The sequence below is a fragment of the Sprattus sprattus genome, assembly GCF_963457725.1.
Source record: "Sprattus sprattus genome assembly, chromosome: 4".
NCBI classification, from domain to species: domain Eukaryota; kingdom Metazoa; phylum Chordata; class Actinopteri; order Clupeiformes; family Clupeidae; genus Sprattus; species Sprattus sprattus.
The window spans coordinates 47,980,606-48,000,737 of NC_137923.1; the positions used below are offsets into that span (position 1 = coordinate 47,980,606).

Here is a 20,132-nt window from a genome sequence, read left to right on the forward strand (position 1 = left end):
CAGCAGCAAAATCGTCTGTTCACTGCAGGTTCGACCAGTACCGGGCAAGTCTTGACTTGAATGAAATAAGTATAACAAAACTGCAACGCTTAGCATCATGTGGTAAAGCTTATGCGCCGCACAGGGTCTGAGCCCAATCGTCTGCACAGGACATGGCATGACAGCCCCATCCACAAATAAAATAATACGAACTGCCTTCAAGTCGATAAACAAACCTTATGTGGAATAGCAGAAGTTGTCAGTTATGCCACGCCATAGCTGTTGCTACAATGTTCAAAACAAAAGAGTCACTTACCTTGCCTCGTTAAAAATTGATGTTTTGACCAATGCCTGATGCAAAGAAACATTGCTCTGCACATAATTCATCGATATTATCTCCTTTGGCTGTTTAACTACATTCCTCTAGAACCCATTTCTTCACAGACTAGCCAGATGAACTGGACCATTGCTTCGATACTTCACCATCGTATTGAAACAATTTGACATAAAAGCCGGGGTCTACACACTGCCAGACAACGCCATTGCAGGCAATGGGTGATGCTGCCATTCTAGTAATAGGGGTGTTCGGGCAGAAACATCGTCAATTACTTTTAATTTCCACTAACAAAATATTTTTCATATGACTGAATACAAGCTAATTTGTTACAGAAATCAAACAATTCGGGTTTTCTACCACCGAGGATACTGAGCGAAATAGTTTAGCCCATGTGACAGGTGTTTAACCCCATTTCTAAAGATGGTTCGTTCCATTAATCTGCACGGAGGGGGTTGCATCGAACTGCAGTCTGGCAAAAAAAAGAATGAATTAATGAAAAAATACCAGCACATTAACTTTCCTCGACAGGTTAACATGCAAAACACAGAACACGTGTTTTGCATGATGATATCAATCATTTGGCAAATGATGGGAGCGCATCCACACGCTCAGCAAAGAGATCTTGTGTTGTAACCAGTGGTTACAATATATAGCCTATTTATAGTTTAATATATACTAAATTCACTTCGTCTGTTTGGATAGACAGGATACAATAGGCTAATTTTAACATGCACATACAAAAAGTGGAATAACAAGCACTCATCTGACCTAGGTCTGAATATCACCTCTAGTGGAATTCTTACATGATCTCTGTTGTAACAACAACCTTTCTTACTGGCAAAGAGCTGACTGAACATGTGAAAAAGTGGAGTGAAATAAAAGAGATCTTTGTGAAATAGTTAAACCAGAACATACAATAAACAAAATGTGTAGGAAGCTTTACAGCAGATATGACAAGCTTTTTGTTTTAGTTAATAGATTTGCAGTAGGCTATCCAAGAGGGGTTTGAAATCTGTTATATAAGCAAGCCTGCAATTGTGTGTGAGTGTGTGTGAATGTGTGTGTGTGTGTGTGTGTGTGTGTGTGTGTGTGTGTGTGTGTGTGTGTGTGTGTGTGTGTGTGTGTGTGTGTGTGTGTGTGTGTGTGTGTGTGTGTACCCAGCATGGGGTGGGCCTAACTGAGTAACATCAGACAGATATAATTCCATACTCAAATAGGTTTTAAGATAACCTACTGACTCGTAGCCCACTCTGTTTCTATCAGAAAAATTAGATCCTGGTATGTTGCTTAGCAACCTAAAAATAATCTGGGAAGGGGAAAAGGGGTTTGGCAGCAGGAGACTGGTGCAATTTCTTCCTTGCAAACAGCAATTTCCCGACATCACAGAACCAGAAAATGTTACAAGATGTTTTCTCCTTAAGGATGATGTTCATGGTCAGTGCAAAGAGTATTAGCCTAAATCTGAATGCAAATATGCGGGATTCTCTAGGGCCAACCAGTGGCGTATCATCTGGGAGCTAATGTTCTTTTCATGGCCATCTGTCTGTTCAGCTTTCGCCACAGGGAGTTGAAAATATTTTAATAGACTTCATCAAGCTGTCCTGTTTACTCCTGACTAACAGGAAGCGGGAGTTTGCAGGCTACATACCTTTTGGGTGTGGGCCTCCGTCTACTGCCTATTCAACATCACTATCAAGAAGCATTATACTTTATGTGATAATTCAGCAGGTAACCCAACAGACCAAGCCACTGTCACTGTTACTAATGGCAAATTCGACTACCCATTTTAATAAATCTAGGCGTTGCCCGTAGGCCTATCCTATGCTCTGCCAGGAATATTAAAAAAAACGTATTTTCCTGTAGGAATCCTGCAGCCCTGTGCACATCAGCATCTGCGCCAGATGTTCCACTACTGCTTCCAGCCAACCAGAGCGCGTACTGCCCACACATTGCGCTGGGAAGAGGGCGGTGGATGGAATTCTCAAGGAGGATGTGTATCGTTGTCAAAATAATAATGGTCCTCAACGAATAGTTCGAATAGATTGCAGTGTAAATATTTCCTGAGCTCAATAAACAATGGACACCGTTGGCGTTGTCGTATGGCTTTATGTTGGTATGTATCGATTTGGACCGACATCATAGACTTATTATTATCGTTCTGTGCAGCTAGCTAGCTAGCTGCCACCATCGAGCTTGCTGCCAGTCATCATTTAGTTTTCAGTAGCTCGCTAATGTTAGCTACCGAGAAACATCAGCCAGCTACAGTGCTTGACAGTGAATAATTTGGAAACACATTGCATGCTGTCTTTGTTTCGCAACAGAGCTTAGTTAAACAATGATGTCAGCTAAATAACAAGAACATGGATTGTCTTTTGGAAAAGCATGTTATCTCGTGTATCAGGTGGTCTAACGTTATGTTAATTCGATGTAATTTGGTTCATTAGCTTGCTAATTATGGCTAGCTTGTCTTCCACTTAAAGTGTAGCATTCATTATCTCTCTTTTGATAAAGCGTATTTGCATATTGTACATTGCCAGCTACATGTTTGCTGGTACAAAATTACATGATGTCATTGCAATTTCAGCGGAACCATTAACGAATTTTACGTAATTGTGGTAACGGAAAATGTATTGCTTACGGTGATTTATGTCTTGTGTATTAAAACAAAAGCTTGCATGGTACAGTCGTCTGATGTCAAACATGGCGTTATGTCGCGGGGGAAAAGCCAAATACAGCCTTTACTCGAGTATAAGCAGAGGTCTCCTTTGCAGACCGATGGTGAGTGGTGACAGTTTGCCTCTATTGACTCGTACCCCAATCCCAACTACAATAGCTAACATTATTTGCTGTCAGTTCATAATCAGTCTCTTTTAAGGCGTTTTGTTTGGTGGCTTGCTGCAGTTAGTTAAAACCTTTAATGGAATATACAGCCAACTTGGAAAATTGGTTATGGTAGACTGTTTGGAATTATACCGTTTGATTGACCAAATCTAATGAGACCTCCTGTGTGGTAAAACGTAACAACTAATCCCATAAAACCCTCATACTGCCCACTGAAAGGTCACAGTGGTTCAGCATCATACAGTATTCTGAATAGTTTTTCTCTTTTGAGTATTTAAGAATTATAACTCTTACCTGGATATTCATTAGCAATGAAAAAAAAAGTGTGCCTATTAGGTCCATTGGTCCATGATCAAAATCAGTTCCTGCCATCTGCATTCGTCTTGGCCTGCAACTGCTTTCGTTGCGTCACTGTGACAAGTCACAGCAAAGCCTAGTGAGTTTCACTTCCAGGCAAAGGCACTTTGGACTGAGAGACAAAAGACTGCCGTCTCACGATGCCTCAGAGCAGTTGGTTCATGAGTTCCACCGCATTTGTGCCAAGAGAAACCACCATCCAGCTGATTCGACAGTTCAATTGGGGAACATCCCTACTCTCAAAGGATGTTCCTTTTCTACACCGACATCTCTCTCTTTCTCTCTCCCTCTCTCTCTCTCTCTCCGAGTGCTGTCCTGTCCAAGGTCAGTCCTATAAAGGCATAAACTGGGGTTAGCCATTCCCAGTGTTGGGTCCTGAAGGGAAATCTGTCAAAAGGAAGGCGTGTGCCTTCACCCAGTCGCCTTGGCCGTTTGTGCAGATTGAGCATTAACCATTAATGGATGACCCATTAGGCAAACTGAGTTGGTCACCTGTAGGTAGACTGTAACCACACAGTTTAAGGTGTTATTTGCTTTACTTTGAAGCCCCTTTTTGAGAAAAATATTTTATTTTTGGTTGTCCCTACGGAAGAACTTTTACATCTCTTTAGAGTTTGCTCACAATAGGCTCTTTTTGTGGAACAGGTTCTGCATAGAATTGTTGTTTTGTACACAAGGGTTTCCTAAGGGATCTACACAGACCTTTTCTAAAGTTCCTTCATAGAACCCTCCTCAGACCAAAACAAAAAAAGTTCTTCAAAGGTTATTATCAGTAGAAGAAATAGCAAAAAGGGTGGCACAGAAAGCCAAGGAACTCTTACATGGGGTTATTAGAGTGTTGCATAATGACTTCATCCTCTGTTGAATAGTGTTTGTGAGAGGTTTGCCTGGAGCATCAAGGGGCCAGCTGGGTGTCACAGCAATCACAGAGGCACCATATGCCCTGCCCAGCCCTGACGGGACACATCTGTCCACCACCCCCATACCATTTGATGTGGATCAATAACCAGCCTTGCCTACGATAATTAACTGTATGAATAACCTTTCATAGAGGGTCGGTTGGGTTCTGGTTTACATGGAGCCACATCTTTATTATATGTTGTTATGGAATGCTGTTAATAACGTTTATTAAGTACTAAATATGTGGCACTGTATCAGCATATTCTTTTATTTGGTGCTGAAGGTGTTCTTCATATTTAAGTTTTGTTTACTGGATACAAACTTTTGCGCAAGTTAGTTTTTAAAAATTGTGATGGGGCATCGCTTTGTTTTGGATCCTAGTATAGTTTCTCTTAAAAAAAAATGACAAGTGGTTTAATGCATACAACGCTGATGTTGTTAACGTTTGAAGGCAGTAAAGATCATGTTTATCAATATTCCAGTGAATTCTATGGACCAGGAGTTTTGTGTACTCATTGATTTGATAGCATTTATGTTTTGTCAACATTTTCACTTTTCAGCTATGTGGTTTATGACCACGTGGACTTTCATCTTGAGCAATTATACTGCTGTCCCACACCTTCTGCAGACTGATAGGGTTTTACTGCTTAGTGCTTCCCTTGTCTCCCTGGAATGCTTTAGAGCTTATGTTAGTAGCCATTATAACTGTGGGTAGAATGAAATCAGTCATGTATCAGTAGTCATTACAGTACAGTGGTTTGTGTTTAAAACATGGGCTATCTGTAGAAGCCTCCCCTGTTGGAATTTCAAATGTGAATCCCCTATGGAAGATTAAGATAATGCATAGCACAGAGCAACATTGAAGAAGAAAAACAACCTCCCATTGATTTACAAATTAGAAAAGAGTGTGGTGGTGGCGGCTGCATTCCGCATACTATCTTATCCAGCCTCCAGAACTAATCTCCTTGGTGTGTTTTAACACTTGTGAGTGGGATGCTGCTTCTCACTCCTCAGTATGTGTGTGTGTGTGTGTGTAGTGTGTGCATACTGTGTGGTATGTATGTATGTTAAAGTGTGTGTGTGTGCGTGTAGTGTGTGCGTATGGTGGGTTGGGTGAGATGTTGGGGAAACAGCTTCCCCACAGCAGGGCACTCAGGCACGGAGCAGTAATGAGACTGGCTGGCTGGAGGCAGTGGGCCCAGCCGCAGCAGCCACAGTCAGATGCCCAGCCACACATGAGTGCCACAGCTCTTATCTTCCTAACACACACACACACACAGGCCCCCCCCCACACACACACACACGCAGGCACAAACACACACACACACAAACCTTCAGTGGAGTTGATATATTCCTACAGCAGTGCAGTAGTGCCACAGCCCTTATCCTCCTAACACACACACACACACACACACACAAAATTACACACCTTCAGTGGAGCTGATATATTTCTCCCCCATCTACTACAGAGAAGAATATCTTCATTTGGGCCAGAAAAATGAAGGGGAAAAAGAGAGAGTGAAATGTCAAGCAACAGTTTCAAACACAGTCTTAGCCTAGGAATCATTGGAATCAGATATTGAATAAGGAAGGAATAATTGTGTGTGTACGCATGTGTGTGTGTGTATGTGTAGGTGTGTTTGAGTGTGTATGCAATATGCATGTGTGTTTGAGTGTGTATGCATGTGTGTTTGAGTGCGTCTGCATGTGCGTTTGTTCTGAATGGAGCACATCCAAGTGAGAGTGGGTGTAATAGAGGGCAGGGCGCCTGTGTGAGTTGGGGAGGAGTAGTTGGCTTTGGAGTGTGTTTGCGAGTGTGTGTGTGTGTGTTTGTGTGTGTGTGTGTGCGCGCACCACGCGTGCCTGTCTGGAGAGTGTGACTCATTGCCTGGCTGTTCGCTGCCTTTTGCTTCTCACTGCCAGCCAGTGACCTGAAAGACACAATGCCAACACGTGCACACGCCCACACACTTACGCTGCTGCATACCCTTAAATAAAGAAGCCTTCATTGTTCCCATGACTATGTACTTTTCTCTCTGAATAGTGGAGATTTGAGGTACGCTAAAAATATAATCCAGTCTAATCCTAATTCAGTATCAGTATTGTACAGTGGTGTGACACATACATTATGTTGTTACATTATGAACAGAATTGCAAATACATGTATGCACATATATTTGCAATTATGTTCATAATAATAATATATACATATATATGTAGAACAGTAACTGAATTTGATAAACTATACAGTATATATTTACATATACATACACATACTGTATATATGTAGTACAGTAGCTGGATTTGATAAACTACAGTATATATATATATATATACTCACACACACATACAGTATACATACACATATATGTAGTACAGTAACTGGATTTGATAAAACTGAGACCTGGGTGCCATATCTGTACTTAACTTCCTTCCTTTTCTCCCTCTCTGCACCAGTGGTCACTATCCTGTCCAGGTCACATGGAGACCGCAACGTCTACCCCTCTGCCGGCGTGCTGTTTGTGCACGTACTAGAGAGAGAGTACTTCAAAGGCGAGTTTGCTCCCTACATAAAAGCTGGTGGGTACTGCTCTTCAGATCACTTTGCCTGGCCTTTGGATGAATCTCATTTTTATTCTCTTAGGAACTGGAAATGTTTAATATATTAGCTTTATATTTATGATACAGAATCTCTATGTATCTTGTCCAGCTAGAAATACTGGAAGCAATGCTGCTTGCTTACAGTATTTACTACTGGAGCTACTCACTCATTCTTATAAAGATGGTATTTACAAAATGTCCTCTTAAGTTCAGTAAGAGTCTAAATGTCACACCGTTTCCATGGGAAGAATGCCTCAGGTGCCTCAGTACATGAAATATGATATGTTGACATTTAGGGTTGAGAAGGTTACTGTTTAAATCGAGAAGGTTACAGATTACTAGTTACCCTGTTAAAATGAAATAAGTACCCTTCAATTTCAATTACATCATTAAAGAAATGTAACGTATAACATTGAATTACTTTGGATTACTTTTTGGATTGGCAGACGAGAGGCTGTGCAAATTTAAGAGAACCAATAAAAAACAATGCTCCAAATTTTAGCGCATACTGCTAAATGATTGGAGCCTGTCTAAATGGGGAAAAGATGCAAAGCAACAGAATGAATGTTATAGTCTACATATAAGCGTTGCAACTTTTTACAGTAAATTATTATTATATTCGGATACAACCCCTTTGTAATCACCAACTCCTTTTCTAAGTAACTGTAATGGATTACAATTACCTCCCCCCCCCCCCCCCCCCCCCCCAATTTAATTAGGTAAGTCCATTACATGTCACAAGTTGTGGGGTAACTACTGTAGTTGAAACTGTAACCGTTACTACATGTAACTAGTTGGGGGGTAACTAGTTGTAACTGTAACCGTTATTACATGTAACTAGTTAGGGGGTAACTAGTTGTAACTGTAACTGTTACTACATGTAACTAGTGACCCCCCAACCCTGTGGACATGGTAGATCATGTTTGAGGCATTATATGGTTTTCATGACTCAGTGCACACAGGTGACTCAAGTAACGACCCCATCACGTTTAACACCAACTTGAGGGGCTACCCTGACAGGCCGGGGTGGCTGCGCTACATCCAGAGAACCCCCCACAGCGACGGAGTGCTCTACGGCTCACCGACGGCTGAGCATGTCGGCAGGCCCACCATCATTGAGGTGTGTATGTTAATGTGTGTTCGTAGAAGCATATATGCCTCTGTCTGTGTGTGTGTGTGTGTGTGTGTGTGTGTGTGTGTGTGTGTGTGTGTGTGTGTGTGTGTGTGTGTGTGTGTGTGTGCGTGTGAGTAAATGCTGGAGGTCCAGCCAATGCAGACTGCCATGCATCTCCTTGACTTGAGAGCCTGATATGGGGACACTATGATTAGAAAGCACCAGTAGTGACGAACACCAGAACTCCATTTTGAGCCGCAGAGCTGGACTGGAGAACCGCCGACTATAGTGGCGAAACACAGTTAAGGATAAAGTTATTATATGTACATTCCTCTATGTACATTGCAGATCCATGTGTTATAACAAAGCTTTTATCCTGTCAGTCAATATAGGACTCTCCCTTGTACGTCGCTTAGGACAAAAGTTTACTAAATGTACATTTTGTGGCTTTTATTGTTACATTTCTTCAGAAGAGTTTTTCTGCGTCTGGGTCTTTTGTGGACCAGTGTTCTCAACTGAGTTCGGAGGGCATGCCACAAGCTTTAAAACTGTCACGCTCTCATTCCTTCGGCTTCGACGTGACATATTTGCATCTGGCTGAGCCGAGGCCCGCGACCTGACCCACGCATGCACTATAATCTGCCTGGCCCTGATCTGGGCTTAAACTTTCACCCTTATGCGTTGCAGATTACAGCCTACAACAGACGCACTTTCGAAACAGCCAGGAACAACTTGGTCATAAACATCATGGGTAACGAAGGTGAGAGTCTTGGTGTTTTGGCTCATTTTATGTAGTTATTGATGGCGCTGGAAACACTTTCCATTAAAAGAATCCTTCACATGTCACCATTCTGTGCATTATATCACACAAACAAGCTACTCACCTTATCATCACCACATGATATTATGTTAATAATATAATGCTTAGCAAGGTAATGATTTCAGATCATGTTAGGTAAGGGATTCATAATGTAAAGTATTACTATCCCTCTAGAGAGTTATAGTGTTGTGCTCACCCACCAGTATCAGATATTCAGGATTTTCTTATAGCTCCTGAAGATTTAACCAGATAAGCCATCTTCTATTATGTAAATAATCTGTTGTCACAGCTGTCAATCATGCAGCTACTCAGGGTTTTTGTATTTACTCCATTATATTAAGACAAGAAGTTCACCGGAACATGTATGTTCATGTCAGATAATGAATTACATATAAATAAATATAATAGCATAATAATATCAAAATATTATAGATTCATATATCAATGAATGGGAAATGTGCCAGAATGTCCGTCAGGCACAGTCTTTTACCTGATACCATTATCCCTTCCCTCACAGTTGCATTGAGCTGCTCTAGTTCTTTTCTCATGGGTCATATAGGGTGTCATGTATGCCATGACTAATAAGGTAGTATCACTGTGATCACCTTCTCTTGACCGTCTGTCTGCCGACGTGTTCATTTGCTCACACATTAATTAATAATACATGCACATGTCAACACAAATGCCCACTGCACTACTTCCTCGGGACTGAAACTGATATCCATACCGTACTACAGTGGTTTTGCTACCGCGGCACACAGCTATTACCCCAGACACCATAGTCCTTTGAGCTGGGTTATTGTTATTTTTGAAGAATTAAAAAAAGAGCATTAATGGCTGTTTTATGTATCACGTAACGTATCATGTCAAGACCCAGCCCTAATGACTGATGTGTAGCACCCGCCGTACTGCGGAGCGGTGGCTTTGCTCTGACCAGCTGTTGATATGCCAAGCCTTACATCGCTCTGACGTCAGCAGCCATCTGCCGCCAGCTGCCCGCACGTCACATCAGGGTCCTGCGCGACAGACGGCAGACGCTCCGGACAGACGCCCGTCTCGCTGGCCCCACTGATCCAGCCCCACTAAAGGCCGGGTTGTCTGATATTTAAGACTGAGTGCGCCTGATGGGAAAATCGGAAAAGCGAGTCAGACAGCCCATGGCCGTGTGTTACCCCGCGCGTAAGCAGGGACATGGTAGCAATTACAGGCAGAGGCACAGAAAATCGCCCATGACTGCTGAGACTAAGAATACTGCCAACTCAGCAAACTCTGATCAGCCGGCCTCCCTTCTCCCCTTTAAAGAGGGATAAGCCTTTTAGTTCAAGTTGTTTAAAGTCGAGTTACAAGCTAGCAGCTGACATACTGTATAGCCTTTTTGAACCGTATCTCTACTCTACTGCATCTGCATACGCTGCCTCCATCACTCTCTGTCTCGTTTTCTCTCTCTCTTTTCTTCTGTTGGTCTAGCTGACATACAGTGGGGAAAATAAGTATTTGAACCCCTCGCGATTTCGCAAGTTTGGCCACTTGCAAAGAAATGTGTGATCTATAATTGTAATGGTAGGTGTATATTAACAGTGAGAAACAGAAAGCAACAAAAAAATACAGAAAAATGCATTTTATAACATTTATGACTTAATTTGCATTTGATACAAAAAATAAGTATTTGAACCCCTAGCAAAACTAACTGACAAAAATGTACTTAGTACTTGGTGGAATAACCCTTGTTGGCAAGCACAGACGTCAGACGTTTCTTGTAGTTGGTCACCAGGTTTACACACATCTCAGGAGGGATTTTGGTCCACTCCTCTTTGCAGATCCTCTCCAAATCTTTAAGGTTGCGTTTTCAATGGGAGGGAATGAGGGAATGAGGTTCAAGCCCAATATTCCACGTTACATGGCCCCATCCATAGTCCCCTTGATACGGTGGAGTCGTCCTGTACCCTTGGCAGAAAAACAGCCCCAAAGCATAATGTTTCCACCTCCATGCTTGATGGTGGGTATGATATACTCTTGGGGTCATATTCAGCATCCCGACACGGCAAGTCGAGTTGATGCCAAAGAGCTTGATTTTGGTGTCATCTGACCACATTCTGTCTCCCAATCCTCCTTAGAATCATTCAAGTGTGCAATGGCAAACTTCAGATGGCCCTGTACATGCGCTTCCTTGAGCAGGGGGACCTTGCAAGTGCTGCAGTACTTCAAATAATTACGGCGTGGTGTGTTGCCAATGGTTTTCTTGGTGACTGTGGTTCCAGCTGCCCTGAGATCATTCACAAGCTCCCCCTGTGTAGTTCTGGCGTTATTCTGCACCTTTCGAATGATCACTGATACCGCACGAGGGGATATCTTGCATGGAGCCCAAGACCTAGAGAGATTAACATTTGTTTGGTGTTGCTTCCATTTACGAATAATCGCACCAATAGTTGTTTGCTTCTCACCAAGCTGCTTGCCAATGGTTTTGAAGCCCATTTCAGCCTTGTGCAGGTCTACAATCTTATCTCTGACGTCCTTGGACAACTCTTTGGTCTTGCCCATGGTGGTGAGGTTAAAGGTGTGAAGTATGATTCTTTGGACAGGTTTCTTTTATAAACACCCCCAGTTGAGATCAGGTGCACCTTGTTAGACCTAATGAGGACTAATCTGTGTGCTTCTTGGGCACATAACTGGTCATTGTGAGCCAGAATTATTGCTGTTTCCTTGGGGGTTCAAATAGTTATTTTTTGCATCAAATGCAAATAAAGTCATAAATGTTATAAAATGCAGTTTTCTGAATTTTCTTTATTCTGTTTCTCACTGTTAAAATACACCTACCAATACAATTCTAGATCACACATTTCTTTACAAGTGGCCAAACTTGCGAAATCGGTAGGGGTTCAAATACTTATTTTCCCCACTGCACATCTTAATACCCTGTTCCTTTCACTGCCAGTATGTCTCTTCCTGTCTCTGTCTGTTTCCCTCTCACTCTCTTTCCATTCCTCTCTCGCTAATCTCTCTTCCTCTCTCCTCTTGGCAGAGTTCCCGTTGCCCTTCCAGGCAGAGTTCTACATCAGGAACATGAACGTGGAGGAGATGCTGGCCAGCGAGGTGCTTGGCGACTTCCTGGGCGCCGTGAAGAATGTGTGGCAGCCGGAGCGACTCAACGCCATCAACATCACCTCGGCGCTGGACCGTGGTGGTCGCGTGCCGCTTCCAATCAACGACCTCAAGGAGGGGTGAGTCATCAGCAAAAGATTGACTCATCCCCCTCCACACACACAGACACACACACACACAGGAAATGTACCAGTCTGAGTAAGTTATAATTATGTAATTAGTAGTTCTTCAGTTAATGTAACTTCAAAAAGGTTCCATTTTCTTCCTTTTAACTTACAGTGGTGAGGTTAGGGGGAGATCTTACTGTGTGGGATGTGACCATTTAAGTAATACAAAGGGAAAAAAATATGGAAGTCACAAAAGTACTGTTCTGTTACAGTACAGTACAGATCAGTTCTGATTAGGCTTTCCAGACACCAGTGTTGTTGCCTTTAGTAGCGTCAGTAATGGTGCACTACAGAGTCGTATACATACATAACACATTCTATATGATATTCCCTTGAGTTAGAATTGTGTTAGCTGCGCCAGCATGTAACTGGTGAGTCCCTAAAGTTAGCATTGTGCTAGCTGCTCCAGCATGTAACCGGCACACTGCTTGCTGCAGTCAGAGGCAGTGTGACAGGCTCAGTGAGGAATTCCCCAGACAGGTTGAAATAAGCTGTCCGTTAATTATTCATACTGCCGTTTGGGAAGCTTTCAGAGCAGGACTGGCAGGCATGGACTTAAGTGAGAACAAAACCCATGTGCACTGACATCCTGCTCTGTGCCTGGGGTGTATTTGTGTTTGTGTGAGTGTGTCTGTGTATTTACTTGCACCCCACTCTTTCTGGGCTCAGTGTGAATGTGACAGTGAGTGGGTGTGTGTACATTGGCATTCCACTCTGTTTCTGCATGGCTAGGGATGGGATCTGAAGTCGCACTGATGTGCTGTATGTGGCCGGCGAGTTTTCTGTTTATTCCCTGAGTATCCATGACTACAGATGCTTCTCAGAATCTATCCTCCTCTCCTCCTTCTATGGTGAATGATATATGATGACGGGACTTCATGTCACACACATGTGGAGGGGCCTTGTGTTTAAAAGTCAGGAGATAGTGTGTGTGTGTGTGTGTGGTTCACTGACGATCCTATCTGTGTGTGTGTGTGTAGTGTGTATGTGATGGTGGGGGCTGACGTGCCGTTCTCGTCGTGCCTGCGTGAGGTGGAGACGCCCCAGAACCAGCTACGCTGCAGTCAGGAGATGGAGCCGTCCATCAGCTGCGACAAGAAGTTTCGCGCCCAGTTCGACATCGACTGGTGCAAAATCAATCTGGTGAGCAGATACACACACACACACACACACACACACACACACACACACACACACACACACACACACACACACACCACACACACACACACACACACACACACACACACACGCAGAACACAAACAAAACCATGCAAAACACAAGTCATGCATGCACAAACACGTCTACATGTACACTGAACCATACTGTGCAGTGATGCATGCATGCAAACATGCACTTAAGCACGCATAAAATGTGTGTGAAGTCAACCACACCCAGACACACACGCACACATACACTTCCTGTTTTTCTATTTATATCTAATGAAGGACATTTTAGACCTTGACCTCTGACCCCTCCATTCACTTCACTGACCCCTGTCAGGTGGACATCACCAAAGTGGTGACGGTGTATCGGGAGCGGCCCAACCCTGGGCCAGGCGTGCTGCCGGACATGTGGGGGTATGACCCCCCATCTGAGGCCATGCAGAGCAGGGACTACTTCTCAGACTTCGTGGTGACGCTGGCCGTGCCCTCGGCCGTGGCCATGGTGCTCTTCGCTGTCCTCGGCTACGCCATGTGCTGCCGCCGCGAGGGGGTGTAAGTGGGCCGCGCCTCAGTACACCATGCTGCCTCGGGTGGAGAGGATACACACACACACTCAGTTTCTGAACCATTCACAAACATCGAACCAATGAAAGCCTTGACCCACGCACAAAAGAATGATAAGAATACAAACACATACGCACTCACAAAGACACACACAGGTTCCCATGTAGACACTCTAAGCTGCACATACACATATAGAGGGGGACGTACAAAGTACATGCTTCAAAAGCCTTCAAGCCTTCACATGCACAAAAAGTAACACTCCGTTGACAAAAATACTGGCAATAGGTGAAATGCTTATGATACACTTTGAAGGATGTTTCTAGGGGCTCTAAATTACACAAAGCTAGCTTTAGCAACGCCATGTGAAGATGGATACAATGTTCGAGAGAAAGAAGGAATTTATGTGGAGTTTGTGGACTAATATTAGGAGTATCCAGGACTACCATGATCACAGGTTGAGGGTTATAATTTAAGTAATGTCACAGGAAAGCAGCTCCTCACTCCCATCCAGCCTCCTGCCATAGTCTGCGTGCCTGTCTGCTTGAGTCTTCTGAGAGTATAGACATGGCTGTGTGAATCACATTTTCATCTCAATGGTTAGCATCATCACTGTCACATACATGAACAGTCCATTGGGTTCAGTAAGCCCCATGCATCTGCACATCTTCAGTGTTATCTACCCAACTGGCTGGAGATAGCTCTCCAAGAAAAAAAAACCATACCTCACCCCTCTCTCAGTGTGTCCATGCTGTCTGACACCACACCTGGCATCCAGTCATTCCTCCTCATTCATTCACTTTTGTGTAGTTGTCTTTTTTCAACTATTAATATTAGTATTTTAATTCAGTAATTTTGTTTTGTTTCTAGGGAAAAAAGAAACATTGAAACACCAGAGTAAGTGTTGCCTCTCCTGTGGCTTCTGCCTCCTTTTATTTATTTATTTTTTTCTTCTTTGCTGACCTAGTAATATTATTTTTATTTTCGTTTTTGGTCATTTTGGATAGGTTATCTCTAGGTGTTTTTATTTATTTATTTTACCTTTTATACATTTACGTCATTTCCAAACCTCCTCGTGGTGACATCTTCATATCCATCTGAATCATTCATAAAAATCTGTGTTTCCACCTTGCCATCCTGTTGACAGCTGCTTAAAGCGAGAGGTTTAGCCTAGTAAGTGCTGCTGTTGAAATGGCTGCAGCGCCATCCGGAGCTAGCTGATGTAAGAGAAGGGCTCGATAGAGAGAGGAGAAGGCTCTGCTCGCCTCTGCTTGTTTCTGTCCTGTCCTCTTTCTGTCTTCCCTCTGTACTCTCGTTTTCTCTCTTGCTTTCTCTATCGTGTTTTCTCTTTTTTGTGCATCATCTTTTGCTCTTTTTCTCTCTCTCTCTGATTTACACAGACATATACACACACAGTCTTTCTCTCTGATTTACACAAACATACACACGGTCTTTCTCTCACACTCTGTTTTACACAAACATACACACACACACACTCTTCCCGCTTTCTCTCTCTCTGTCCTTTTTCTCTGTACTGTGCTGTAGGGTGCCTGCTGACTCAGTCGTCAGGTGTCTTAAGACTTGCCCTCCTCCCCCACCCATCTCTCCATTTCTACACACCTCCTCGTCTCTCCCTCTCTAGTGTCCAGCTAGTGCACCACGGCTCCATCCAGAAGTCCAGCAAGGAGCTGAGGAGCATGTCCAAGAACCGCGAGATCTCCTGGCCTCTGTCCACTCTGCCTGTCTTCCACCCTGTGAGCGGGGAGGTGGTGCCGCCGCTGCACCCGGACAACTACGAGACCACCAGCATGCCCCTCATGCAGACGCAGACGTGAGTGTCACTTGCAACCCCCCGTGGGATTGTGGGAATTGGAGTTTTATTCTAGGGTATCGTGGTCCCTGTGACCTCGTTGGAGCTTTAATACCCGCTCATAGCTGTCGGGATGAAAGGTTCTAACATGGGAAGAGGTAGAAATGTAGGTTACTAATGTAGGCTGCTACTATTGATATCCGATGACAGAATTTGGATAAAAAATGATGGATTTGGGTAGAAAATCATCAATGACTATATGAGTGAGTTTAAAAATGTTAGGCTGAGATATTAATTTAGAAAACTATCAATACTTTTTGTTTTCCTTTCAGGAATTTACAAAACCAAGTCCAAATACCTCAACAGCAACCTCCAGGTGAATTAAAAGAATGAAATAATGAAAAACAACTCAAAAAACTCAAGCATTAGTGTTTTGGATGCAGCATATATGACTTTGTGTGTAGAAATGTAACTGTAATGGCAATGTTTTTCCAGAATAGAATTAACGTGACATATTTGATAACTTCTCTGGTATGGTCTGAACTGCTCTGCTCTGCTAATCTGCATCAAAGTGAACTAACAAACTACAGTTATACCAGCTGTGAAACACTGTCACTAACATGAACTTTCACCCATTGATTTACTGCTAACCAAGGAGATAATTATTGTATGTCGACGTTTCGAAGGCTGGAGGCAAGTATAAGTCATACTAATTCAGCTTGTCAGGCTGCTTTTCACGACTTAAATACCTGTTAGTTTGTCTAAAAAGGAAGTGGAGCACACAGTATAATTTAGTCCTCCAAACTCTTTCTCTTTTAATGTAATAGTATTAATATATGATATTATATACTGTACTGTACTGTACTGTATACTGTGAGGTATTTCTATTACGTCATTTAATAGACAAAAGCTTTGTGCTTTTTTACAGGTAAATGGTATTCCTGAAGAGAGGAAGGTTGCAGAAGCACTGAACTTGTGATTTGGAATTCCACACTTAGCCTTTCAATTTTTTTATGTTCATTATGTTTCATTATATTCTCTCAAGCAATGCTGTTATGCATGCATTGCAATGGCCTATTTCCATGCTTTTCCAGGAGGGCCAAATGTGGAGTCAAGCTGTATATACTAAATGAACTTCAAGACAATTCACAATAGCTATATTCCAGAGAGAGGGTATTTTTTATATATGTATATTTTGCCATTGAAGTTCAGTAGGCATAATTTGCTTTGTGATTATTCTAAAAATATCTCTACACATCATGCTTGCGTTGTTTTTCACTGGACCCTATCATTAAGGAAGTGTGATAAGCAGGAAGTGCCTCTGTTGTCTTTTAAAACTTAAAACAAAGCAGACAGTATCTAAAAAGTAAAACAAATCAAAACAAAACAAATGTTCTGCGATGCTGATGTTTTCACCCCACTTATTAAATGTTTTTTGATGAAGCAGGGGTGTGTTTCCATGTTCTCTGTCCAGGCCTTCTAATTTATTAGAGTGTCAAACTAAGAGTCTGGTATAAGGACATTAGGTACATGAAGCATGTACTTGTGAACTTCTGTTGGCCCTGTCTGAAATTACTATAAGGAAAAAAATCTCAAAGTGGCTTGTTTCTCTTGTGAACATGGTTTGCTAATCATTAGCTAAACGTACGCAGTGGCAATCAACATTTGGTGGTATTGACTGATTTGATTGGTGTGATGTATGTATTTAGAATACTAGCACTTTGGGTGCCAAAGGACCCATTTCAAACATATGCATTGCTAGTGTAGTGATATCTGCTGATCTGCAGTGAATACACACGAGTACATACAATGCAAGTGCCTCACTACAACAGCTGTGTTGAATTGTCACTTTGAAGTAGTGTGTCTATTTTTTGCTGTCCTACACTGAAACTGAGTCTAGTGAAAGGTGGATTGTAACTTGCACTCCTTTAAAGCGCCTGCGGATGGCGATAAATACTTGCATGTACTTGGCCTTGTATTCCATTGACACTTTTCCTGCAGCAAAAGTGTGAGATGTGGATGAATGCCATTTATTTTTTATATCACTTAATTTGCCATCACCTTGGAATAGTTAAAAATAGCAACAAAGTACAGGAACAAATTGAAAATACCATTAAAACATGAGCGCTAAAACTGAAGGTAAAATAAGTGAAAGAAGGCTTAAACACTTTACAATGACTGGTCAAAAAACAAAGCCTAAATTAAACCAAATGAGGACACCCAACAATAATAATCACTGTACTAAACTTAGGCCATACAACCCACATTTTGGTTTTTGATAATTTTCGATAATACTTTTTATGCAGACTTAAATGACTTCAAAGAGGAATCTACAAGATAAGGCCAATCTGTATTTGTAGGAATATTTTATGCACATGATGTCAAGGACAGGTACAGAAACAGTATTTACTTTTTAAAAATCAAATAAGTACCCTAAAACCTAAAGTATTTGCAAAAAACTTTCAATCATTCACTTTAATCTCAAATCGCCTTCCCCATTTAAAGTTGTGCAGTGACATCTCAAAGGACTCACCTTGCAGCTGCTCTATAACAAGATCATTCCTACAATGAAACAGCCCTTGGGGGACTGTCACTGTCCATAAATATCATGACGGACACTGGTGGATACCTCTTCCGGGTTCCTGAAGCTGCATCAGACTACGTCACACCATTGCCTCTGTAGTGTTTAATCGCGATGGCTAAAGGTCATATTTGAGAGGAGAGACGGAAGCAAGTACGGTGGACCGAAGAACACCCCAGAGATTGAACGGTGTTGTCATTTTAAGAGATTCCCTCTGATGATTCAGCATGCGCTTCCCGTGGCAGATGACATTCTCTCAAGTCTGAACGCAGTCATTGAGGTCACTGTTTATGCTAACGTGTCACAGACTGAAAGCAAAGGATAGCGGGGATGCTAATGGTTGGCAGCCCAACTGAGGTATGTATTAGGCTAACACAGTCGATTCAGGGTCAAGTTTTAAAGACTTGGTTACAGCAGCTGAAAAGTTCCAGACGTTTCTTCATTTAAGAATACTGCATGACTGCTGTATTATTCCCAAATAATCAGACTTAAACCGAGATTAAATTTATTTATTTGTACTCTTTTTAATGTTGGTGAGCTAGCTAAGTGAAGTATTGAAGAAGTTGTAGGACTCAAAAGCTAGGATCACTTTTTCCATTTGTGGAGTTAAAAAGGTAAAAAGAAAAATACTCTGACTCAAATCACTTCTTTGTTACCACTCTAAATGTGATAAGCTGGTATGGCCTGGGGTATACAGTAAGCTGGCTGTGGTGTTAACATGAAGTTGCACAGAGGTGTTGCATTAAATTAAGCAACGTTATGTACGATGATGCAACATTTTGTTGCTTTTTCGATGGTTTGTTTATTACCTGAAACTTTTACGTACGTATCAGCCAGTGTCCTTTTGATGAAAGACATTGCTCTAAAACAGGAGGTGTTGCATATAACTTAGCTTGAGAATACCAGTAAATGTGCTTCCGTTGTTCACTACCAGTCTTTGATCAGTAATGAGAAATATAGACAATAAAATGATAATGCATTTTCTGTATCCTAAAAAGACCAAGTTTAAAAGTTTTCTCTTTTCGTGGAAAAAACGTTTTCTGTCATGCAGTCTGATGTAGAGAACATTCCCAGTAGTTATTAGAATGTTGTACTTTCTTACGAACAATTTTGTATCTCTGAAATGTATTTTAATCTAACAAAATAATTCATCTCCATATGCCAACTGCGATGTGTGCATCCCTAACCCTCCAGCTGCCAGTTTGAGGTCAGAAGTGAAAGGTCAGATGACAGGTCCTCATCCCTCTTTTGGCCCTGACCTACTCCAACCTTGCAGACCCCACAGGGTCAGTTCACACTGCCTCTGCCTGGGCTCAAAACAAATGAAAGGCCATCTGCCCAGGACTGATGGGCTTTTGGGTTGGCATTGTGCGGCAACAAGGCTCTTAAGGACCTCTGTGACCTCCGTGACCTCCAGCCCAGGGCTGCTGTCTCTAATGTGCTGATGGGTTGAAGGCTTACATTTTTACTGCAGAGCATTTGGATGGCCACCCTTGACTCACGAAACAACCTGAACACAGCAATACACATTACTACAAAAGCAAATCAATCAGCTTTTTTTTATTCCAATGGTGGGCTATGAAAAACAAGACATTTCAGGACAAAGTTTACAAAGTAACAATCCCATCAGATTGCTGATTGGTATTTTGTTGGTTAGACAAATATTGTTTTACCCAAATTGTTATTTATTGCTTTATGGCGGCCTTTAGCGCTACATAAATCTGATTTATTATTATTTAACATTAGCATACACACAGCTTAGCACATCAATGTTCTTGTATATCAGTAGCCTAAATAC

General features: G+C 42.2%; 1 protein-coding gene across 3 annotated transcripts; it reads left to right on the plus strand.

Moving 5' to 3' along the window:
* Positions 1 to 2,287: 2,287 nt before the first annotated feature.
* sgce (sarcoglycan, epsilon) lies at positions 2,288 to 17,196 on the plus strand. 3 transcript variants are annotated; one of them, XM_080837866.1, is made up of 12 exons: positions 2,288 to 2,429; positions 2,987 to 3,094; positions 6,872 to 6,994; positions 7,969 to 8,135; positions 8,817 to 8,889; positions 11,969 to 12,167; positions 13,196 to 13,358; positions 13,720 to 13,934; positions 14,814 to 14,840; positions 15,586 to 15,774; positions 16,086 to 16,129; positions 16,682 to 17,196. In XM_080837866.1, exons 1-12 carry the CDS (start codon positions 2,393 to 2,395, stop codon positions 16,696 to 16,698), a joined length of 1,362 nt encoding a protein of 453 aa, XP_080693992.1. In that variant the 5' UTR covers positions 2,288 to 2,392; the 3' UTR covers positions 16,699 to 17,196. The 3 variants fall into 3 exon arrangements, with proteins under 3 accessions (XP_080693992.1, XP_080693993.1, XP_080693994.1); XM_080837867.1 differs by lacking the exon at positions 2,987 to 3,094; XM_080837868.1 differs by lacking the exon at positions 2,987 to 3,094 and having other exon boundaries at positions 7,978 to 8,135.
* Positions 17,197 to 20,132: the final 2,936 nt, after the last annotated feature.